Consider the following 25,102-nt stretch of genomic DNA (forward strand, 5'->3'; position numbering starts at 1 on the left):
ATCTCATGTGTATTCCGCAGTCACCAAATAAGGCACTTTAATACGTGTGTGTGCATTTTTAGCAATTTATTTCACGATACATGTGTCTGTTCCGACAGACTATACATGTCATCAGCTTTAGTAATCGGTGTATAATTATAGTAAGCTACTGCCACAGGGTACAAAAGTATTTCTGGCAGACAAATCTTTATGAAGGCAGAAAAAATATATACATTCTGCATCTTGAATATGAACAATTCTCCAACGCCTGAAACCCCACACTGAAGATCTGCCCTTTAGCTTGAAAAAGTTGGACACAGTTTTCAGCTTAGTTACAGCTCAGTGAGTTCAGAGCAGACACTGAGGTCAAAGACGGGAATAAGATAAGATTATTTTCAGTCATGTACTGCAGAGTCTATGGACTGTGGTGGGTTGAAGAGATTTTTTTTGTACGATTGAGATACAAAAGCACCAGCTATGTTTATAAGCAACATCCTCCTCTAACTGCCTCCAGGTTTGTTTCAGTGAGTTTACAGTTCCATTTTTGGCACATGCACTACTCTTCCACCAAGTTTCAGAAAAAAATCTGTCAAGTATTTTGTGTGTGTTTTTATAAATAGACCTGTTACAATGGCAAACGAAGTGACAGTAATTTATAGAGCTTCACTCAGAAATTAAATTTCTTTGATGGCACATCCTTAATCTTTCAGAGCAATCTGTCAAACATTTGATGTATCATTGATAAAAACACTCATCCTGCAATGTTCAAAACATAAAAATCTTTTCACCACCAAGGAGTGGAAATCCATATTAAATATTTGTACATAAATGGCACTGTATCTTTTGTATGGGAGTCTATTGTATAGTACTACACAATGATTATCAAGAAATGATACAAGCAGTAAAATCACAACAAAATTTGGAAAATCTTCAGCTTTATTTCATGGAAAACAATCATTTTAATTCATCTTTGATTCAAGTATGTAATTGTGGCTACAATAAATAAGAATTTAATTGTGACAGTTCATCTCCTTCTCCAGTATAATGCACCAGTTCCCCTGGTCATGGTAGCTGCTCTGGATTGTGACTCCTGTCAGCTGACCACACAGTTGCTCCAGCTCCCCCTGCTGGAAGACATGGTAATAACGGTGAAACACAGGCAGGGAGCTGGTCCCGGTCTCAGGCTTCAGAGGAGAAGCTGAAGTCTCAGAGGTGTTACTCAGACTGGGGTTAGAGTCTGGGCTAGGGGTGGAATTGCTGGAGTCTTCATTTGATCCAGAATCAGAGTCTGATCTCTTCTTAGAAGTCAAACCACAGGATCCACATGAGTTTTCTGAAGTCTTTTTGGTTTGCTCTTTTATTTTATCCTTCTTCACGCCTGAATTCTCCTCTCCTTGTTTTTTCCCCTCTTTCAGGTGCCAAGGAACCAAAAGGTCATGAGTTTCGAAGGCGGTGCGATTGGTGTGCACACTAAGCTTGCCTTCAGTCGATTTCCTAATGTCTTGTTTGTTGTCTACAGTCCGGCATTTATCTTCTAAATTTCTGCTCGAGCGAATACCAGATTTCCCTTGATGCTCCCAGCTGTCTGGTGTTGCATTTTTCAAGGAGTTGTGGTTATCAGGGTGCTCTTTGTTTTGGTCTTTGAGGTACTTTGACCTCTGCTTGTTGTATTCTTGCTCAAAAGCCCATACATAGATGAGAGCTCGACCTCCAGGCTTCAAAAGTCTCAGCAGCTCTCTCACTGCAGCCAGCCGTCGCTCCTGCAACACACACAGAATACTGATTTCCCATTGCTTAATCCATAATCATGCCATCAACTCATAAACTAGCTCAGTCAAAGGAAAATCAATCAGTATAGGAATGTCAGTCCCACACACACACACACACACCACACGTTTCTCAGATAACGTTTTACACAATTAATAACCGGCATGTCCTCCATTGGCATTGATTACAGCAGTAATCCTCCTCTTTATAGACTGGCCCAACGTCCAGACGTCATCCAGTGGGATGGCTGCCCACTCCTCAGTCAGAGCTGGCCAGAGTTGTTGCTGAAACTGTGGAGGATGCTTTACTCACTCATTCAACCAAATCCAAAGGTTTAAAACATGTATACGCTGGAGATTACACTGCAGGCCACATCATTGTGGTACAGACACAATCTTCAGGGCAGTGTTCCATTAGCACTGCACCGCAGAGGGATCGTCCATCATGCTTCTGATCATTCCTAATCATTTTGACACGTGCAGACCTATAATGGACGCCTTTGCTGCTCCAGCTATGGCCAGGTTGTATCAGTCCATGCTGGTTCTACATTGTTATGTGTGGTTATCAGGTCACCGGAGGTCTGGATACATAACACTGGTGTAGATGTTTGTGGAATGGTTAGCATTTTCTACCCGGTGTATTTCCTGGTAGACTGATACGACTTCAACAAACTAACGGATGAATTATGTTGTCTCTGCTGTGGCATGCTTACAGATGTCATTTTCTCCCCACTCATTCATACTTATAAAGGCGGATTCATGTGTGTGTGTGTGTGTGTGTGTGTGCACACATCATACCTCTGTTGAAAAGTGATGTATGACGGCTATAGAGATGCAGGCATCACAAGAGGCTGTTCGCAAAGGGACGTTGAGAGCATCCGACACAAAAGCCTGGAAACCTCTCTCTGCACAGATTTGGATGAGAGCACTGCTGCGGTCACAACCGACCTGAAAGACACAAAACAGACACACAGGCATGAAAAATCCTTCTCGAACAGAACCGCAGGCTCAGGAGAATGAAGGACAGATGAAGAGAAGAAAGGAGGGAGGGGATGAATGACAGGATCTTTTTTTTTATTTCACATTTTGTCAGAGGGAGCAACTCTGTCAAACCTCCTGCTTCCAAAAGTGACAAATAGTAGTGACCACTGTAATATTCACATAAAACATGTGACGTTTAAAAGCATAAATGTTCTTATGAGAGAATTAAACAGAATAAAGCGCCACTTTGTGTGAATTTCTGCATGTATGATGCTGAGAACTGACTATTTTTAGTACAAAGAGCTGATTTAGAGCTTCATCACATGCAGCAACAACAACCACCTGAAGTTCAGTATCAGCAAAACCAATGAGCCGAGGTTGAACTTGAATTCTTCAAATATGAAACATGGCTGCGTAGAAGCTACAAATTCTACAATAATATGAAGCAGCCAAGATTAGTCATGAATTCAGGACCGAGGCAGCGGTAAATGGTAACTAATAGTCACATCCTCCCTTCTTTTCCTGAGACACGGTGTTGAATTGTGGCCAGATAAATGTTTTTCCAGAACATTTTGATGTAGCACTTCCTGAGATACGGTTCATGAGAATGAGACGACTGGAAACATAAAGCCTCCGGCCAAAGGCTGTTGCCGTCACACAAAAAACAGCAAAATCAACTCTGAATGGCGCCGTGTGACCTACATGATCAGGCTGTTTTCAATAATGGTTTAATCACCGTTACAGCGTGAGTCAGAATAAGCCGCTTACACGCACCTCCAAATCCCCACCATGAATATCCCAGAGTGCACACATAAACAGGAAATTTAGGATACTGCCATGGAAACGGCTAATGCAAACAATGGCAACCGTCAGAATATTAGAGTGAGGGGAACGTGGGCCTCGGCTCCAATTATATCCTCCTCAGGTGTATTATTGAGCTTTATTTGGCCTATTTTAAATGAGGCACGGCGTTTACACTTGAGACAGCTTACTAGCTGGTGATTACAGATATTTCCCTTTCCTTTAGCCGAATCATTACCCACATCACCGGACGAGGCAGCTTCATCAAAGTGTCAAGATGAAAAGCTGGAGTTACATTAACTGGAATCTGAGGACAGTTACTCCTTTTCATTCTGTACTTTTCGTGGTGGGTTTAAAGTCTTCTCCTTTGAGGAGTAACACTGGATAAAAAACACAAAGGCCTACGATTGTTGAGAAAACCAGTGTATTTTAAATCTGTTCTTCGATAATAAACAGAATTTAGCAGTACGTACATGCCCTCCTTTTGAGAGTGGTGTAAACTTCATGTCTACAAATTAGGTCAAGCTGAAATGAGTGAGCTACTGGATAAGGAGAAAAATAAGTTTGTCTCTGTAAGAAAAAAAAAAAACTATACCTACCAATGCCTCTAACCCTGATTAATGCATTCATGTTTGTTTGTGGAGGAATCAAGAATATATCATGTTTATTTGGGGGATTTAAAAGGTGTAGTTTCCCCCACTGAGACACAGCCCACCTCGCCTTTTCCCCTTTTGTAACCCAGACAGAGGCAGCTGTCAAGTCAAAGTAACGTGATGTACAGCTGGTATTACAGCATACAGCAAAACTCACGGTGAATAGCGCCGAGTTGACACCCAGGTATTTTCCATTTCCACAGCCCACATCGGCCAGCACGCTGCTGGGTGGGAGTGAGGACAGGAAATGGCACACGCGAGGCCAGGGGGAGTGGCGAGTGCTGCTGAAGTGGCAGGCGATGGCGTCGTACACCCGGTGCACGTATTCCTCCTCCAGACGAGTCGCATCGACACGGCTAGAAGGCAGTGAGGGGAGAGGTGGGGTAGACGCCGGGGGTGTTCCCTGACTGTCACAGGCAGAGGGGAACGCTAGAGATCGAGGGAGAGAAGGGAAAAGGAAGTCACTGAAGTTCAGTGGTACTAATATCGCTCAAATGTTGATGGCAGCCGTGTTTGAAGACTCACCACAGCAGCAGGGTTCGCGTCGGATTTTGCGGAAAGTCAAAGAAGTGCGAGTGCCCCTCCTGCTCAGGGTGAGATTGCTGCGGGTCTGGAGGTCAGGGGTTGTTTGGGCAGGAATTTGTGCGTCGGAAGCTGGAACAACATCAAACTTCCGAGGGGTTATCCTGAGAGGAGAGAGGAGGTGATGTGGAACTGACCTGATCCAGTCACTGGTTTTATCCCCACTTATGAAGGAAACTAAGTGAAGTTCAGCTAAAGCTAATCTCACAATAAACTGATCCCAGCGGATCCCTGCGCCTCACCCATGTGTCCAGAGGTATCTGCTCTCTCCCTTCATCACCAGGAGGCTCCGCCCAGGCAACACCACCGGTACGAGATGACCGTCAGGGTGACGGAAGTCCATCACCGTCTGTCACAAAACACACAAAGACGGTTCGTCTGAGAGAGGCTGAGAAGGGATGTAATCAGTTGTATTACATCAGTGTAGATCTATTTATTTTCCTACGGAGTCATGGAAAAATTAATAATAATTAGTAAAGCAATTGAGGCCCAGTCTTGGAGCAGTAAAGAACAATCCATCAGAACGTGGAGGTGATCTGGATCAACATTCCATTACAGGAGAAGGAGGCGATAACAAGATGTTTGTTTTCATCTTCAAGGATAATGCCCACAATGTGCGTTCAAAAATGAAACAATGGCATCTCCATAAAATCCAGCATGAATCGAAATATAATCTGGATCCAAGTAACATTCTGGACTAGGTTTTATATTGTGAGATTACAAATAATAAGCATGAGAGACTCAGGGTCTTTTTGTATTTTGTTCAAGACAAACTGAAAAGTTAATTAAGTTGTCCTGTTAGTGCAATGTTTGTTGCTCATCTGACAAAAAGTTGTATTCTTTAAAATAATATTATGAGTAAACACAAACAAATATATGATTAGAAAAAGAAATTGAATGGAGCATTTGTAGATTCTACTTGAACAACAACAATAACTGAATAAATAAGACGACAAACTGCCTGTCAGCAGCAAATGTTACCCTCAAAAAACTATTATCTTATTATTTTTGAAGCACAACATCACAAAGAAATTGAAATGGAAATTAGAATTTAAGGAGTAGAAGCCTATACGAGTGTGTATCTGTGTGTGTGTGTGTGTGGGGGGTACATGACTGCGTATAATTTTGAGCAATGTGCGCAACGCCAGCAAATGATCAGATCTTTGTCTGAAACTACAAGAGAAATCATTCAAGCACGAACACACACACACACACACACACACACACACACACACACTCACTCACTCACAAACAAAACATGACACACACACAGACGTGCGTTGTTCCCATCTGAGGAGTATTAACCAATCAATGAAACTGGTGGAACATGAAATCGATGGCGGAGCAGAACGCTGCGCTACAAGACTCTTCATCACACACAGCGACAGGCAGTTAATTCTTCTCTCTATGCCGGGTTTACATGTGTAATCAGTGACAACTGAGACCTTTATTTCTTACTTTTTGAAAGTCCCAAATTTAATGAGATCTAGACAAATGAAGTCAGAACCCAGGCTAAAAGTGAGAGTTCATCACACAACCATTATTTTCTGCAAGAACTGAGACTTACAAATTAAGTCACTAAAAACCTGAGGTGAGGTTAATCAGTTGCAAAGGTACTTTTTTTTGTGTGTGCATTTTTTTGCATAGCAGAGCCCGCTGCTGCGTGTGTGTGTGTGTGGTGGGTGTGTCTGTCTGTGATTGTGTTCTGCAGGTAACCAGCAAGTAGGCGGAGCCCTCTAACTGGGAGCACCTGGCCAGTCTCCCAGTGAGGGTATTTAAGATCAGCTGTCTCAGACCTTCCCTCTCTCCTGATCCTGATAGCACCATGTTTGTGTTTGGTTGGCTTCGGCCTGTTTGTTAGTTTAGTTTCTTTAATACAACACTTCACTCACCATCTTCCATTCATCCATCTACAGACACACTAATAATATTGACTTGGACACCTCATAATTTAGAGATGTTTGCTTTGCAGTTATTTTTGTAAAATAAATGTATTAATTTTTCCTTAAATACCACTTTTTGTCGTGGCTCACGAGCCGGGTCGTGACACTGTTTAAGTAAGGCTCAGTTGTCACATGGTATAAGAAGATTTACCTTTTGTCATTATATTTCCAAAAAGTTATTTATAATAATTTCATTTAATATGTATTTTGTGCCTGTAAAGAGTATTTGAGCACTTTGAAAAGTGCTTCATTCATAAAATGCATTATTACTACAACCTTAGTAAAAGAATCCTGCTTCTGGAGCCTGACATATTTACTGTATTTTCACTTTATTGATCTGAGCTCTAGGTGGCAACGTTGTAAATTAGTGAACTTTATTCTTTTCAGTATTGTGTCCAGTTTGTCTCATACACACCTAATAAGTAAGCACTTTTTGCAGCCTTCTTCTGATGAGCAATGATAAAGCTCTGCACACACATGGAGTCTGCCAGTCTGTATGTGTGTGTGTATGTGTGTGTGTGCCATGACAGCTGACTCCTAATGGAGAGAAAATGAGTGTCCATCTACAGCCTAAACAGGAGAGAGATGCTAAACAGGATTAGCTATGAATGTAGCAACGCCAACTGTCTGAGGGTGAATCTCAGTCTCTTAACTACAGGGTAAATTATCAGACAGTCAATGTAACAAGAGATTACGACTGTAACCCTAGAGTGTGTCAGAGACAGAGAGAAAAGAATGACACGCGGCAAACAAGGGGACAAAATGTTCCCGGTTACATCACAAGGATGTGAAGACCAAACATACTGCTGAAAAACACTCATCTTCGTCAGCAGCGGCTCCACGAGGCGTGAGTCACACCGGTCAGTGAAGTGACGGTCGATCTGATTGATCACACAGTGAGACAGACGAGAGGACAAACATAAAAGGCCTCTATCTGAATGTACACATACCTTTTAAATGTGCATCTGTGCTGACTGCTGGCTGCTGTTCTTTGTTATCCTTACATGAACAGCATCCATTTCACATATTGATGAATGCAGCTCATGTCCTATTGGTCGATATTAGACAACGCAGATTGATGAACTGTGCCTCAGGGCGACTCGACGGTCTGCAGCCAGTGTTTCGCATGAGCAGCTCGCATTGAATTATCGATTGAATGTTTACTAGTCCTTGTGAAAGCTTTGAATCCCAAAATGATGGACGGACTTCTTACCTGCGCCCCCAGACTCAGCGACATGATGGTGTCTTCAAAGGCCGAGTGAGTGTCGACGTGAGGGGGGATACCTAAAAATATTATCAGCACTCAGAATTAAGGGGTCAGAGCAAAATGCTGTTCTCTAGGTTTCTAAGGAAGTGTGTGTAAACAAGTAATTATAAAATGAATTTTAGTTTTTTAACTGTAAAAAATTTACATGACCAAAAAAAAACATTGTTTTATCCAGAACAGTATTTCATTCCTCGAAAAATTCCCTGCATTGCTAATCTAAAAATAAACCAGAGTGAGACAGGAGCCCAAGACTTTCATCATCCTTCATCGATATGTGTTGGAAAGCTTCTGCTTCCACCTTGTGGTGCAACTTCAGAAAATGCAGCTTTGTTCTGTTAGAAGTTTTAACTCAATGTTTTTTGCAACTTGTGCTCAATAATTGATTCTAACAGTCTTGTACTTGAATTGCTGTCTACGGACTCAGATATATAAAATAAAAAGGTCTCCTTTTGAATCTTTCTTCTTATTTGATTTGTTTCCTGTGGCTTTCTGTGACAAACTACATAATTTCAAGAATGACTGGATTAGCTCACCCTGTCCAGACTCGTATTGGTTGACAGTCAGCTGGTCTGGCATGATGTTGATGTGTTTGTTCAACACACACCGCCGGAGAATAGGCAGACACACCAGAGGAATACCTGCATACAAACACCCACTTGACCATTTTCAGTCAGGTAAAAACAATTTCTGGACTAAGAAGCAGCCGTGATATACTTATCATAAAGGACACTGTCCTATACTTAGAAAATGAGAGATTACTGCTCACTGCACATTCAATAAAAACACCTTTAATAGAGGAAATGCATTTTCAATATGTATTTAGGAGAAAGAAAAAAGTTCAGGCAGTTCAGTCTATTATAACATATTAAACCACATAAACCTTACAGGCAAGCAGGTTTTTTCTATTTACGTGTTAATCTAGTGGGATCAGAGGAAAATTCTCAACGTTAGAATCAGAAATATGTGGCAGGAAGTGATATTAAAAATGATAAAATTTTAGAAAATACATCTTGCAAAACTGTTAAGAGAAAAGATAATTAGGGGGGGAAAATAATGCTTACCTGCAGGTAAAGGTTTGTCCTTATCAACATTGTTGTTGTCATAACGAAACTCAAAACCATAGTGTTTGACTCTTCTGTGTTTTAGAGACCTTTGAGCTACAAGACAGTGGAATAAAGTTAGCATATCAAGTTTCTGGGCAAACATAACAACAAAACAACAAAAACGCAGTATGCACCACCTCACCTGTGACATCATCTTCAGTAGATGACCAGTCGATGGCAGCGAGAAGCCGAGCCTCTTCCTCTAGAGACACAAACTCTTCAACCAAGACTAAGCCTTGTGGAAAAGGAATCGATGCCTCCCCTTCAGAGGGTACTGCAATTACACATAAAAATAACAAGTGGTACAAGGTTCACTGTAATGGATAAAACAAAATCCAAAAAGATTTCTAAGAGAATAAAGAATACAACACATCTAAATTCTGTCCTAAGTTCTGCATTATTCAGCTAGTTAGTAAATAGAAGGTAATCAATGCTTCATACCATTTCAAGATGGGTCTGTGTATTTTTTGGTTGATTGTTTTGGATTTTTTTTCATTTTATAATACAACAACCAAAACTGAATCCAACATTTTTTCCTTTTTGTAGTCAAAGATAGTGTCTGAGATTTAAAAATTCAATTTGATTTTCAATTTCTATTTTGTTTAAAACAAAATAAAGTATAATAATGAGAAAAGGAAAGGAAAACATCTTGCACCTCACTTTTGGGTTTTGTATTTTAAAACATAAACTATCCATTTCCAAAAAAAAAATCATACAAGCAAAATAAGCACAGACCATTATAGCGGGTTTTTGTATATGTTGGTGTCAGTATTTAAAGTAAGTACCTGAGTCAACATAACTGAGATACAGCGTGACAAGGCTCTCTCCACATTGCAGCTTTTCTCCATTGAGCTGCATGTGGGCTTTCTGAGCACTCTCTTCAGATCTAGAAACAGGTTGATGGGAAAAATGGTGCGAGTTAAGTAAAAAAAAATAGCCAACCGAGGTTTTAAAGATTTATGAAAATATCCTGGTGTGACACTGAACATTCCAAGCAATACCTGTATGTGACAAAGGAGTAGGGCTTTTGTGGGGGCATAATGAGTGTCTCCAGCTCCCCCATTGCTTCCAGAGCAGCAGACAGCTCCTCTCGACTGACACCATTCCCCAGGCCACCGTTTGCCACAACCAGACTCTGTAGAGGACACAGATGGTATTTGTTTAACTTGATATAGATTACCTTTAATGACAAAAACAACGGAAAATATTGCATAAAAAGCAGCCCGAAGGTTTAAACCTTTGACACCATCACTAAATTATATCCAGCATTGCAACAATGAATACCTTTGAGGTACCAAACATTCAAGCATTAACAAACATCTAATCCCTTTAAAAACATTCTACGAATGTACTTCAAGACGACTGAGATCATCAGATGCATGCTAACAGTGAAGCTACATCTGTACATTACATTCATGTTCTATTGTTTAAAATTTGTAAATTACAATCCCATAAATTAATAATCTCTTTTCAACTGTTTTGTACCGCGTTCTATAGCTGCAAAACACGTCGTCTTGTAGTCATGTTAGTACATGTTAGCTAACTGTTAACTAGCTTCCTTTCTTGACAGTAGCTCCAAACTCATATTTTTCTTTTTTTTAATAATGTACCTGGGTAGAATGTGATACTGTACTGATGCCTTCATGCTTCAGTAAAACGTGACTGGCTTTTATTCGTTTTCGAAGAAGTTTCTTTTCCTCTTTGCTTCTCCTAATACTTTTCACGTTGTTCTCCACACTGGGGTCCATGGTACGTCCCTTTATGTTGTCCGGGTGAAACAACAATTCTACGCTTGTTATGAGGAATGGTCCGCCTGATAAGCGACACAGCTGTTCTTCGTATACATAGACTTATTACGCATTATCTACGTTTTAATAAGGGATGATATTATGTTGTAACAACAGTATGCCTTAGTTACACGCTCTATCAACATATCCTAACGTTATGAGTTTTGAATTCAGCAACAAGCAAGCTCAAATTCCGAGGAAAAACTCATTACATCACTCAAATAGTCATAAATGCAATTTTGTTATCTGAAATAATTTCCTCCTATATTCATAACATATTATATCATAATGTGATATTGATCTCTTTGGTATGGTATTAGGCTAATAATAGTGTGAATATTCTTGCACACTTGAAATAAATACAGTTGTCCTCTCTTCTGAAGTACCCATCTCTCTGAGTGTTGGCATTCCAACCTCCTCGATGTTCAGTGTTTTGTCCTGTGTCTTCTTTATATGTAACAAACCCTAATGGCGAATCCACGGTGCATGACTCTCTAATCCTAGCAGAGAACAAACAAAAAAAAAAGATCCAGGGATCTCCATAGGCCCTGCTAACTTGATACTAAAGGATAAATATATAAGAATACAGGTGGACTATCTTGGGGAGACTGTTTCTATTTCATCCATCCATCATCAGACTCCACTTACATTCTGACATGTGAAGATAATTTTACAATACCTGAATTAAAGTATTATCATAATAGGCTAGTTGGCTTACTTCACATGTGTCCTTAGTAACAAAAGGTACACAGTGCTCTCATGTCAGTTCAGGCGCAGCTTAGATAGCTATAAGCAGTCGTTCATGTTCAGGATGTCAGTTTTGTAACTAATGCATCCCACAGCAATATACACTTAATAATAAACTTTCTTTAATAAATTTAAAGAAATATACATTTTCAGTTATTTTAGTTAAATTCAAGTATCCTACTTTCAAATTCTGCTCCACTACATTTTGGAGGCGTGAATGTATCCTGCTTATTACACCACAATAATTTGGTAACTTTATTTTGCAGACTTCTCATTTTATAAGAGTCGAAAAAGTTCAATTTTAATCGATCCTCATCCTATTATTATTTGTTTATTGGATTTATAAGATTAATTAAAGCACAAATTCTTAGAAATTATAATTTATGTAACAAAATATTCACAATAACTCTTACATTTGACACATCAAATGTATATGTTGCTGAAAGATTTCTTAAAATGTTTAAGACTATTCAATATAGGTAATTTAAGACTTTCACTCACATATACAAAATGTACGGTGGCCCTTCTTTCCATGAAATTAAACTTTGAGAACAATGACTTTTCCTCAAGTGTGACTCTTGCCTCTGTTTTTTCATCACTCATAACCTGTATGTTCTTCATATGTTCCATCTTTTGTTCAGTGTCCTATCTGGCTGCTGCTCTCTTCTCAGAGCCTGTGCATGGATTTCTCAACAGACAGATTAATGACTCTACAGCCCCTCTGGGGACATCTATGTGTTTGGGAGAATGAAACATGTGCCAGTGTGTGCGTGCTTTAATACACAGGCGGATTGTGTAATAAAAGCCCTCACCTGTCCTCAGCCATCTCTGTAATTATTGTGCCAGGCAGAGCTGCTGGCCAGTGGGAATCCTTGGTCATCTTAGCACCGTGCTCTGTTTAGTCTACAAAACAACAACTGGTCAGACAGGAGACCATAGCAGCCCTCTCCAACATGAACACAACACATTGCTCAATCTGGTTTGTCAGAGCAGTATAATTAAATCTTTTTTTGGAGGAATGAAAAAAGACTTCTGTAGGGTTGATCTGTTGGATCAACAATCAGAGCTGGTAATCTACCTGTTCGCAAGATTTTTCAAATTATTTTTCGTATTTACATGTTTTAAGTTCACCATTTGAGAATCGAGAAGACAGTTCTGATTCGGTTTTACTCTATTTTCTGTGTTTGCAAACCAAAGTGACATGGCGGAGTTTGTAGTAATTAATAATCATGAGTCAGGTTGACTCTAATTCTATTTATGTCTCATCACAAGGTTGATCAAATGGCTTTAGAGTCAAACATGTCACACAATCTTTATCAGCTCATGGAGTTACTTAGTGTACTGTGTTAATTTTTGGTAAGCTCCTCAAAGACTTTTCACCTCGGCTTGGAAACTTGAGGTGATGCGTGTCAAATTGAGTCAGCGTTAACTTTCTGACAAGTGGAAATGTCACTTTAAGGTCATGAGCAGAAGAATAGGAAGGTATTTCCCTTGTCACAGCTCAAGGGCAGCTTCGCCTTACACATGAGCCAAGTGTGAAAAAGCAGCGTAAAGGTGGAAACTAGAGTGGAACCACTTGTGCACCCTGAGGCATGCCATCACCCTTTGAAATGTAGAGCGAGGAGCCAGAGGCCCAAACCCTGTTGCTGGAATCTCTGTGTTCTTATTAGCTGCAGACTGCATGGTGTTGATGGATGGATAAGAGATTTTGATGTCTCTCTGGGGGTTCTGTGTGAGCAGATATCAGTCCATTCTTGGAGAAAGACGGAGTCGAAGTAGTAGTGAGTAACACTGAATAATATCTGTTAAATCTGCACAGAGTTCAATCCAAGCATATCCAGTATGAACCAGTTGTCAGATTCTATAATTGGATGATTATTTCTACGATTTAACTTAAAAGGCAAATGTGGCAGCAAAGCTACTATGTAACAAATGTCTGCAAAAAAAAGACTTGTCTTCCACTGCACAGACCAGGAAACAAAGCTCATACTGTTGCAGTGAAGATTAATAAAGGATTACAGATCAGCAGAAAAAAAAGTAAGACAGATTGAAGACTTCTTTGGAGCAAATCTGATTTTCATGCATAATATTTGAACTGGTCAGAAGATTAACTGGGTTGAGTTTTGCATTTGGTAATCCATCTGTCGTGTGTAACATCATTGTGTCAGGAGGACAGTCAGCTGGGACGAATTCCTGCCTCTCTTCAAATCACTGCTGCTGCGGGGAGAAGATTTAGGCAATTTAAGCGAGCAAAGCTGTGGGCTAAATATTTTTTCAGTGCCAGATCTTCATTTTGACAAGCAAATATGTAGATTATGATATGTTATATTATATAGGCTCCAGCTAATATATTATATAAGATAATTAAGTAATTGCTTAATTAATTAATGTACTTGTTCATTTACATGTTTATTTATAATGATAATATATTAAATCTGTGTTTGTCTATAACAAAACCAACAACCTGTTGTTGTCACATTTTAGTTTTAAGATTTCCTTATCCTTATTAAAATTACTGACAGGTAAAAAAAAAAGTTTTGTGAGATCTGAAGGATTGGAGAGGAACCCTTCGTGTTTATGTCGTGTGTTTTTTGTGGATTTTTGGTTTGCCCTGGCATTCAAAGGTGTCATAGACAAAAATGTCAGCATGTAGCTTTTATTCGATTACAGACATGCACATATATAGGCATGTAGCACACACGGAGGCACACACACACACACACACACACACACACACACACACACAAACAGTGACCCAGAATGTGTGGAATGGTGTCTTAGAGGCCTTGTTGACACCCCTCTGTCTCTCCTCTGATTTGGAGGGTAACCTGCCAACAGTGAAACACAAATACACAGCTGTCAGACTGGGCAACGGTCCGCCCAATACAGGGATACCTGCACATCTCACCCTGCTTTATTCAATCACCCCAGCTCTGGATCTCCGTGACAATGGGAATCCCTGAGTCAAATAGCCTTAGTATTGGTCCAGCACTGGCAGAGCAGCAGTGCGATTCGATGGCAGCCGTTTTGATCTGTTAAATCCTCTAAGAATGACCTTGGAATCCTAGAATGGAAGGGTTTAGGGGAGCTGTGCGCTACACATTTTGTCCTGCTGTGACCGCTCTGTTTTTAAGGAGGCGTGTGTATCAAGGGGGCTTAACATTACTTGGGAGATAACGCCATTGTAAACAGCTGTCAAGTGTTGGATGAGCTGAGAGGTTTGCTGTGGCGAGATGTCAAAATCCTTTTCTTAGCACCAGCGTAACATGGAACTAGAAGAGGCAGGATATAAAAACACAATGGGCGCGCGCAACAACAAAAAGAGACAATAAAACCCGTCAGGTTGCATACGGCAGCTAATGCATTATATTTTAAAATAAGTTGCAGGGCACAGATACAGTAGCCTGTGGGTAAAATAATTTATTTTAGATGAAGGGGATTTCATTCCAACTGTGTGTCATGACTGTGTCAGCTGCATGGAGGCCAGCAGCCAGGTTGAAAGTCAGTAAGTAGAGGATGCAGGCCTTTCCTGCAATGAAAGTGAACTCATTTTCTGCCGTCGCTACAGACAACCGTAAGGTCGATCCAACAAAAACACCTCTGGGATGAGGGGCATGATTAGCTGTTCATTGTAGGCTCAACTAATAAAAGCTTGCTCTGTTCTCCCCATTCCTTTATTTTCATGACTCTACTCCGGATCGCCATTGTTACAAGTGCCAGCGTGTGACCTTGAAAAATCTGATTGCATAAGACAAGCTGTCGATTTAGACCCTAAAATAAAGTGTTGGTAGGTGGCAGAGATGTTCGTACTGTAGAATTCAAAATTAGTCACTCAGGTGAACAGTACAACAATAATAAAAGATTATAATTAATATAGTAAATAATATACATTTTGTTCATTTAACTGTCTATTATCTGTCTACTGCAGTTACTAAGTGTAAACCTTAATCCATTGAGGGGCTTAATAGACAGGCTAACAATTCAATTATTATTGATTAGCAGTTTCAAGAGAAGTAATCAAGTCTTCAGAGTATTTATTGATCACTATGAGTCCATCTACATGTTTGATGCATGGATCCGTAATCACTGTCCATGAGCTCCTCACAGCTAATCCCTCCAATTCAATAATGGAGCATTCGACTAGCTTAGCAAACAAAACAATTGTGTGTTTCTGTCCATCCCACCAAACCCTGACCCATATTTTTACCTGTATTATAAATGAGGGAAAGTGCAAGTTATTCCTTGAAGTCGAAGTCAGAGGTTGTTCAGCTCAAACTTGAAATAAACCTACTATTCCCAATGGTGCTTATAGTATTATTGGTTCCTCTTTGTCCATTAGACTTTATGAATTTCACTGAGGGGAGCAAAATTTAATTTAGCCTGGACGGCCGTGTCTGTCCATCCATCACTTTGGAGAAACCGATTAAGGACATCAGCCGATATGAAACAACGCTAGAGCACTTTCATGTCACTCATCGTCTTTAACAACTGGCAGTTGTCCTCCAGCAGCAGGAACGATGTTGAAATGTTAAAATTAAACATGATAATTTCATCTAAATAACAGTGCCAGATATAACATTTCCTTGCAGCATTAGGAACCGGGACATAGGTTGGATTTTAAGCTGCCACATATTGTCCTCTTGTCCCCTGTGCATAGCTTCAAGGCCGAGACTGAGTGATACTGTTACAGATTCCTATATCATGCAGTAGATGTGAGTATTGTGTTTGGAACAAATGTAATCCACCTAGTATTTGCAATAATGCTTTATAAATAACCCTAAGTCCCTCCTCAGAGGTAGAAAGGGAGAGAGAGAGTTGGAGACCAGACTCTGTATGGTTACAGATGGATAATACTCCAGTGGACAAGACAGAAAAAATAATACACTCTATTGGCTGTTGAGTGTGTGACATCAGTCTGTGTGTATGTGAACCATGGGCGGTCCACTGAAGAGGGCTACTTCAGGAGCGAGCCCTGCCCTTGGCCACGGCACAACGGTGGGCAACGGCAAGAGGATCAGCCGCCGGTAGATGAAACAGAGAGGTGCAAGAACAGAGAAGTGAGTGAGGAGCTGCACAAGGTCAAGAAAAGGAAAGGCTGCCCCACTGAAACGCAAAAGAAACTCACCCTCACCTTGACTTCACCGTGGTGACATTGCTGCCAAAAGAGGAAAGGTAACAACCGACTCACAAAATGTGATTTTGAGCTATTTTGTCTACTTCAAATCATTTTTATGAAAACTATGTTGACTACAAATCCAAGTAAACGTGTTTAAAATCTGACTTTGGTACCAAAAATGTGCTAAAAGTATGTAAACAACAAAAAGGGGAAAAAAAAAAAAGTTCTTTTAATCAGCTGCGTCTAACCCAGTTATGCATGCATCATTGTATTATTAGCTGTGCTGTGTGGGTGTGTCATGTCCCATGGACATACATGAGGCGTTGCTCCCTGTTGAGTAATGTTAACTGTGAACAGACACGATAATCCAACTGAGGTGGTTGATCCCTGTAATCTCTGATACCCTAGGTGAATACATGCAGCCACAAACACAAAAGACACACAAACACACATTCATGTGTTAGAATTTCATCTTATTGCCCTTGTTGGTGCGTTGGTAACTCTTATCTTTGATGGAACACTTCACAGGTCCCGAATACTTGTCCAAAAAGGAAGCACACGCATCCAACACATCAGTATCTTTCCTTCTCCTCTTATCTTCTCGGCGAAAGCACCCTCCACTTTGCAGCGCCCCCTTTCCGATCCTCCACCCTCTGTCGCAGCTGAGATAACACCATGGAGCGCTCGGCAAAGGAGCTGTTCCTCAACTTCATGATCGTCTTAATCACTGTGCTGCTGATGTGGCTGCTGGTGAAAACTTACCAGGACTGAAAAAATGGAGCAACAAGAGAGGAGATGAAGACAGACACATGTGGAGGGAGGCCAGCATGGTTATTGTAGGACTCGCTGATTGATCCTTATTCAGACACAGTTTACATGTTTTCATTTTTTAGTCTACGGTCACTATTCCAGGGAGGTCAGAAGCCATGTGTCACAACCAGATGACCAGATTGCAAATGACAAATGTGTCCGGTATCTGTGTCTGCATTCTGAGATGCTTTTTGAATGTGGCCCTGAATTTCTGGCAAGAGCCAAGGGGAAACTCACAAGAGAGATGGGAGGGCGAATAAAAATAAAAGGGGCGTGAGGTTCTACTTTTTCACTCTGAAACCATGCGGAGACTGGAAAACAATGTAATATCACTATAAACAGCAGCAGAAACAACAGTCATTGTCATTCATGTCACCTTTAATGCATTGAACCATGCTCTTGTGTTTATTGTTCTATTTTGACCAAGTGGTGAATGTGTCAAATACACGTAGAAGATGTCAACATAAGTAATGAAGCATCATGCCTCTGTTCACCTCCCACCTTTAAGCCATTATTTCATGTGTTGCATTCTTTTTTCTGTGTCATCACACAAACATATTACGCATTTGTGATTTACAATAAAAAAGTCATTACACTTCACTTCTGATTTGTGAAAAAATTAAACTACGGTATTCTTTGAAGCTGAAGAGTGTTTTGTAGACGGATGCAGGTAAAGTTGCACTTTTCCTCCAAAGCAGGAGGAATCTATTTGCCACATCAACTGGACATGCAGGTATTCATGACAGTGTGATGCAGAATAACGCCGTGTAGTTTCATGAGAAAACTGAACAGTTGTTTGATTTATCTGTAACGTCATACAACAAATTCTTCTCATCTAGCTGTAGGAGCGCTGAAAACTTCACAGATACTATGAGATATTCTTTGGGTGAATATTTCACACATACAAAGGAGAAACAAATATTCAGGCAAGGATTTAGGATTTTCTAAAATGGTGTACTTAGCTTTCTCCGTGGGAGGGATCACATCTTGATTGACTTAGCAACAGATCCTATGACAGCAGGTGAATGAGATCCAAAATTTAGGATCAAACTTTTAAATAAACAAAGTCATGAAACATTTGCTGTTCTCATGTTACGAGGATCTGTGAGAGATGTGGAGTCAGTGAAAGGTTGCCATTCTCTGTTGATTTGCTGAGTCAAGTCATTTGTCATGCACTGAGAACACAAGGGTGCATGTGTGTGTGTGCGTGTATGTGTGTGTGTCTGCTGTGCATCAGGCGCCCCATGGATCTCTGTATCTGTTGAAGCTGATGAGCTGGCAGTGGAACTCAGTGAGGGCTCTGGGCATGGGACTCACTTCCTCCCACTGACTCCTCCCACTGTGGTACACCTGCAAAGATCACAAGAAAACACACGTGTTCAGTCTGTATGTCTGGACTTCACCCATGACACAGACACCCAGCATTTTCAGATGCATTCAGAGGAAATTTGTAAGTGTTGAGGACTAGGTGAGCATTTCTACAGAATCCACTTTAGGTCCAGACTTTGAGATTTCAATGATGCAGCTGCTCAAATTCAACTGGAGTTTGGAGAAACTATTGTATTTTTTTCTTTTTCCGACCAAAAATAAACAAAAGAAAACTAAGGAATACATGGGAGATGTGAACATAAAGTTGAGTCATGCCCCTGAAACTCATCTGAAACAAATTCCACTCACAAGAGGAGTCTAAGATCAACTTGTAACCATGGAAACAGATTCCCACAAAAGATAAGAATCCATAAATAGCAAAAAGGCACCAGTTTATTTTATGGCTGCTGTGTGTAGAAGGTTTCTTGAAAAAAATATGAGTTTTTGAGTTCTGTTCCGTAAACAAAAGATGATGGATAGAAGCCTTCTCTGTACCTCCACCTTGTTTGTGATCAAGGATAACAGTACTATAGTAATAATTCAATTTATATCTGAAATTAGAATTTCTGTCAGTGTTTGTCTAGCCAGGTACCAATGGCTTCACCCAAGTCTCTCCCAAGAATAATCCCCTCAATCCATCAAACGGTTTCTGTTTATTGCTAGAAATCATAATGAGGACATCAGTTTGAGCAGCTTCTGTGAATAAAAACATTTTTCTCCTACCTGAACTTCGTCTGTGATCTCGTCGGGTGAGTAGTCTCCTCCCAGGATGTAGATTCTATCTCTCATCCCCACTGCTCCTGCATTGAACCCAGCACACTCAAACGACCCCTCACCCTTCCAGATGCAGGTCTCTGGACAAAAACTGTAAACCTGAACAGACATAAGACAAAGTTTTTATTTGTTAACTTCAAAAAACAAAAGCCTGCTTTTAATTCTTTCATTCCAAAATCACTTCCCCCTTCATCAATTCGTCTGTTTGTTGGCTCACCTTATATGTGGACAGGTCACAGAGGTACAATATGTTGTTAACTGACACAGCCTTGACCAGTGTGGCATGAAAGAACTGGCCAAACTCCGCCACCAGGCGATTCCACTGGTCCCTGTGTGCATCATAGGAGAAGAAGCAGTCCAGTGAGGGGTTGAACGAGTCTGTGATCTCCACCTCTGATCCCAGAATATAGATGAGATTGCCACAAGCGGCAGCCTCGGGGTAGAAGATGGGAGTGGGCAGCGAGCTGACGGAAAACCAAGCCTGAGTCAGAGGGTCATAATATTCCACCTGGAATACAAGGAAGAAATTTATAATGCACTGCAAAAATCAAAGCTGTTTGAAGACAGTAAAGAAAGGATGTGTCATTTTTATATCAAGGAGATGCTATTACCTCCAGAAGAATAGGAGCTCCCTCTCTGGATCCCTTGGTCCGTCCTCCAATCACGTAGATCCGGTCCAGGCAGGTGATGGCTATGTGCATGGTCCGAGGCTTCAGCATGGCTGGAGCAGGAGTGCAGGTTAGAGTCACGGGACAGAAGCACCAAACCTCATCCAGGGCATCATGAGACGGCTCGGCTACATGGAGGCGAATCGATCGGCAACAGCTCTTCTGGCAGCCGCCCGTCACAAACATCTGCACCAGAGAGAGATGAGTAGGCGGTAAAGTTTTTGAAGAGAGATAAAAAAATATGTCATTCATACAATGCCACAACAAATTTATCATTTACCCAACATATATAATTGTTAATCCTCACCTGTTTCTTTTGATATTAATATTAGTAGAAAAGAAAAATAGAGAAACTTTTGAAAAATATTTAAATTTCTGTAACTTGTCCCTTTTTTTGGATAAAATCTCTGTTTTCAAACAAAATCTGGAAAGGAATGCTCACGCTTTGCTTGAATGGTATCCATACTGCTGGATTATAATTTGTCATGTTTTTAGATGAATGAGATTTGATTCCTTTCCGAAACAAACCTTCTCAGCATAGCTGGTGAGGTAGGATCCTGGTGGGTCTGGTATGGTGGCTGTCCCCTCTGCATGTTGTGTTCCCAGTTCTTTCCACTGGTCTGTTTCCAGAGAGTAGCAGAAGGTGTGGCAGATTTCTCCGTTCTCCTCCGTTTTGTGGATGTAGATGTAGCTCTGTGTGGTGGCCGGCCTGGCATCAGTGAGCAGGCCGCTGTACTGATCCTGTCGGTTCTGGGCCTCTGACAGCAGGGCAAGACAAGACTCGCTGCCGCAGAGGAGAGTGTCTGAATGACGCAGCATCTGGGAGAAAAGGGTATAAAAAAAGGGATGAGGCAATAACACTCTCACACAAAAAATATCCTAAGTTGAACAGCAGATGAATTGAGTTACTACCTTCAGAGCAGGAATATGGTGGAGCCTGGTTAGAGAGAACAAGCCTGGTAACAGCTTTTGTCTTCCGGGAAGATCATGACGGACCCATTTAAGAAGTGACGTCACTATATCCTCTTCACTGGGCACGTTTAAAGCATCTGACCTTAGGCATGCTTCCAGCATATTTACCTATAAAAATCAAATATTAACAAACACTCTATATACATTTCTGTAGAAAAATCAGCTCTGAGAAAGGACCTGCATATCCAGGAAGTCTGGTGTTTTGGAAAGGTCAAAGAAGTTCTGAATCACAAAGTCGTTTGCAGTTCGTAGGAGGGAGGCTGAGCCGTAGGCCTCAGCAAGGGAGAGGAGGGACAGACAGTTAGAAAGATCCAAGGTTCCAATCAGGAAGTCACTGCATGCTCGGGACAGGACTGACACCTGAGGACGCAAAGATGACAAGACCATAGGATAAAAAGCATTACCCCATAATCTCCTGTTCTATTCCATCCACTGGTATCTTTTCCATTCTGGTCCCATAAGGTAATATTCTCTTGCATCCCCAACCTATAGTATCTTATCCTATTCTTTGTAGTGGGAATCTGCTCACCAACCTATTGGATCAAAGGTTACCTTACCACTAAGTCAATGAGACGTATTTAAGGAATAATATGCCATGGAAGCCCATCCTATCCTATCCCATTCCATCCCATCCTATCCTATCTCCACTTCTCCCAAATGATCTTATCTATCCTATCTTGTATCCCTTCCTAAACAATCTCATCCTGCTCTACTTTCCCATCTTCTCATATTTTATTCTTAGATTCTCTCATGCATATTATTAACATGACTATCAAACTTTATTTACATATTATTAACATGACTAACCACCAACCTGTTGCATCAAAGTTGTGTCACTGTTCTATTCAAGCATCCCAGTAAGTCAGTGACCCAGCCTGCATAAAACCAGGAAACTAAAGCAGATATATAAAATTCAACCATATTTCAATCATTCACTGTCTCTATTAGTGAACAATTTGGAGTGAATAAGTCACTCAAAATTGTCCATTGGTGTGAGTGTGAGTGTGTGCATGAGTGGTCGTCTGTCTATGTCTGGGCCTGTGATGTGCTGGCGTACCCCAACTCTCTCCCATAGCCAGCTGGGATAGGCTGCAGCAGACCTGTGACCCGCAAGGCAGATAAGTGGCTCAAGAAGACGAATGAATGGATGGATGAATGAATGAATGATGAATGAATGAATGAATGAATGAATGAATGAATGAATGAATGACATTGTGCTTCAGAATGTTAAAGAAGAGTCAGTTCCATTTCTACCTGTAGAAAAGACGCGAGCTGAAACAGCGTGTCTATATTTCCATCAGTGATGAGCGTCTCCCCAGAATAGGCAAAGTCCAGGAAAGAACTCACTGCCCCCGGGCACTGGTTATCCAGGGTCACTGAGCCGTCGTCACGCTCTCGCATGTCCACCTCAAACATGGCCCTAAGCAAAGAGCAGTTCATAGATAAACAGATAGTAACATATTTTGTTTTACCAATACAAGTAAGAAGAAGGTTTTGGCATCTGTAATTACTTTCTGTTTTGACCACACACTGACCACACACTTTCCAATTACTCTCAACAGCTAGATATATCAGTCCAATATTTAATCTGGTGTTAAAATACAATGTGATTAAAAACACAACCTGAAGAAATCACTGCACGCAGCCAGGACGCAGCGATGGCATGGATAGCTGCGTCCCTGGACCATAATGGTGAAGTCAAACATCAAGCTTCGCTCCCTGAATGACTTGAGCACACCCAGCAACTGGAGCCCGTGTGACTCCGACATCCGCAGTAGGGTCCTGTTTTCTGGGAGCCCATCGCTTTGTGGAGCACTGCCAGGAGGGATGGTGCTGATGCTGGTGTTGTGGCCGTTGGTGATACGGGAGGACGACTCTTGAGATTCATCCATCTTCTCAAATTCTGAGTATAAGAAAAACCTCAAATATTTAAACATACTATCAAAGAGTGTAGGAGCATGTCCTACATTCTTTGTCAATGTGTGTGTCACTGTGTAAGTAGAGATAAGAAGAGAAAATGTGTTAAATTAATGTCTACATCGGTATATCTATAGCAGTCTCACTCCAGCTCAAACAGGGAGCTTGGTTCATATCAAACGCATTCAGTATTATCACATATTTTTTTCAGCTACAAATAAACAGATGACGCACTTACCACATATGATGCATAACCTTTAAAAGTCACACATGTGTTAGTTGTAGAAATACATGAAAATATAAAGTCAGGTAGGCGGAAGCGGGACAAATCATACGTCAGCACCGCGGACAGTTCTTCTTAAGCCCATTTAACTTCCGGGGGCGTAAAATGACGTCAGTTTAGACTTTAATTATTATTACTGTATTAGTATCTTTTTTTCTTTTCTTTTTTTTTTTTACTATTGCGACAATTAAACTCGTCGCTAATATAATTGCAAGACGTGCGCTGTTGTGTCTATTTTGTTATTAATACTAACCTCTCTCAACACTAACGAGCCGTACACATGAAGGACTGTTTGCAGTCGGAGCCGCGTTGACTGCTGGGACATGTAGTTTTGTCTGATTCCGTTCGTGGTCAAGTTCAGGTACAGCAGCAGGAATATTCCGATAATAATATTTTTCTCCATTGCAATACATAATTTATGACAAACTAGTTTTTCTTGAATATCTGGTGTGTTGCTATCATTTTCTTTACATTATTTTGAGACATCAATCTTGATAGAAAACGTTAACACACATCATAAACATGGTCATTATGGCTTGGTTTTGGTGCGATATTTGAAGACATAATCTGTATTTATATGAGAAAACCTGACTCGATTTATTCGAGCCAAGAACTGTGGGAGTTTACTGGGGTGGAGCAGGTCGTAATTGAGATAATGTGCCCAGTAAAATTAGTCTGGTACTGCCCAATGGTCCGTCGTTCAAAGTTTAATGGCAGATAATTTTTAATGTTTTTACCTCCAAAGTAAGAACATTGTATTACAAAGAAGTTAAATTCTGTAGAAAATTACAATTCCTAATTTCTCATAAATGAAAGTTGTATAAAAGACAGAGGTGCATAGTCTTTAATAAAAGGAAAGGGGGGTGTGAATGATTGAGTGAATTTAAACATAAACACTTCATGTTCTTTTTTTAATATTGTCGCACATGCTCCATGCTGCAATGCACTTCGTCACCATTCGATGGCGCTGTGACGCAACATTTTATAATGATCATTACCGGTGTGTCTGAAGCAGGAGACACTGAATTTGAATTATGAACGTGAACTCCTGATTGTGCTGCAGTGCCGTTTGACAAACACAGCGGTGCTAACCAAAGAATAACACACTTCACTGAATGAAAATGACTACAACAACACTGGGCTTTTGTGGTACAGGTCATGTTATCAAAACATTAACCCCCACACAATTCGGTCAAGGGCAAACACAAAACAAAGAACTACAAGTGTGATTGTACAACAAGCAATAATATAATCTATTATTTATAGCATTTAGAATAGTCAGTGCAATAAATTCCAATCCAGAAATTTTGCACTAACCATTGCAATTAAAAGCTGCAAATCAATTTATAATGCACCACTAGACCCAACAATCTAACTAAGTCATTCTGTCTCTCGTTCTCTGTCTCTCTTTCGATATCTATTTAGATATTACATGTTATTTTAATCATTTCGGGGAGTATAAAAGCCTATAAATATCATCGGTTCCCCCTCCTCTCCTTGCATCCCTGCATCCCTCCCTTCCTCTCTCCCTCCCGGCGGTGCATCCCCATCCCCCACACGGTGGCCGTCTCTTCGGGTGAAAGCT

At 40.7% G+C, this 25,102-nt stretch overlaps 3 protein-coding genes across 3 annotated transcripts; 1 reads left to right on the forward strand and 2 right to left on the reverse strand.

Annotated features, from left to right (window-relative positions):
- Nucleotides 1-914: 914 nt before the first annotated feature.
- On the reverse strand, nucleotides 915-10,823 carry alkbh8 (alkB homolog 8, tRNA methyltransferase). Its single transcript, XM_068317348.1, has 12 exons — nucleotides 10,686-10,823; nucleotides 10,077-10,210; nucleotides 9,861-9,961; nucleotides 9,218-9,349; nucleotides 9,034-9,129; nucleotides 8,506-8,610; nucleotides 7,919-7,989; nucleotides 5,005-5,111; nucleotides 4,706-4,866; nucleotides 4,338-4,609; nucleotides 2,544-2,693; nucleotides 915-1,739 (listed from the first exon to the last, which is right to left on the reverse strand). The coding sequence occupies exons 1-12, from the start codon at nucleotides 10,821-10,823 to the stop codon at nucleotides 990-992; spliced, it is 2,217 nt and encodes a 738-aa protein (XP_068173449.1). The 3' UTR covers nucleotides 915-989.
- Nucleotides 10,824-17,400: 6,577 nt separating this feature from the next.
- Nucleotides 17,401-18,135, forward strand: LOC137596683 (sarcolipin). The gene has a single exon (XM_068317387.1). The coding sequence runs from the start codon at nucleotides 17,401-17,403 to the stop codon at nucleotides 17,494-17,496; it is 96 nt and encodes a 31-aa protein (XP_068173488.1). The 3' UTR covers nucleotides 17,497-18,135.
- Nucleotides 18,136-18,273: 138 nt separating this feature from the next.
- On the reverse strand, nucleotides 18,274-23,592 carry kbtbd3 (kelch repeat and BTB (POZ) domain containing 3). Its single transcript, XM_068317386.1, has 10 exons — nucleotides 23,473-23,592; nucleotides 22,941-23,220; nucleotides 22,572-22,737; nucleotides 21,495-21,677; nucleotides 21,258-21,425; nucleotides 20,874-21,164; nucleotides 20,289-20,531; nucleotides 19,895-20,185; nucleotides 19,627-19,776; nucleotides 18,274-18,885 (listed from the first exon to the last, which is right to left on the reverse strand). Exons 2-10 carry the CDS (start codon nucleotides 23,207-23,209, stop codon nucleotides 18,769-18,771), a joined length of 1,878 nt encoding a protein of 625 aa, XP_068173487.1. The 5' UTR covers nucleotides 23,210-23,220; nucleotides 23,473-23,592; the 3' UTR covers nucleotides 18,274-18,768.
- Between the last annotated feature and the right edge of the window lie 1,510 nt (nucleotides 23,593-25,102).

This window comes from Antennarius striatus, chromosome 6 (genome assembly GCF_040054535.1).
Source record: "Antennarius striatus isolate MH-2024 chromosome 6, ASM4005453v1, whole genome shotgun sequence".
In the NCBI taxonomy this organism is placed as follows: Eukaryota; Metazoa; Chordata; class Actinopteri; order Lophiiformes; family Antennariidae; genus Antennarius; species Antennarius striatus.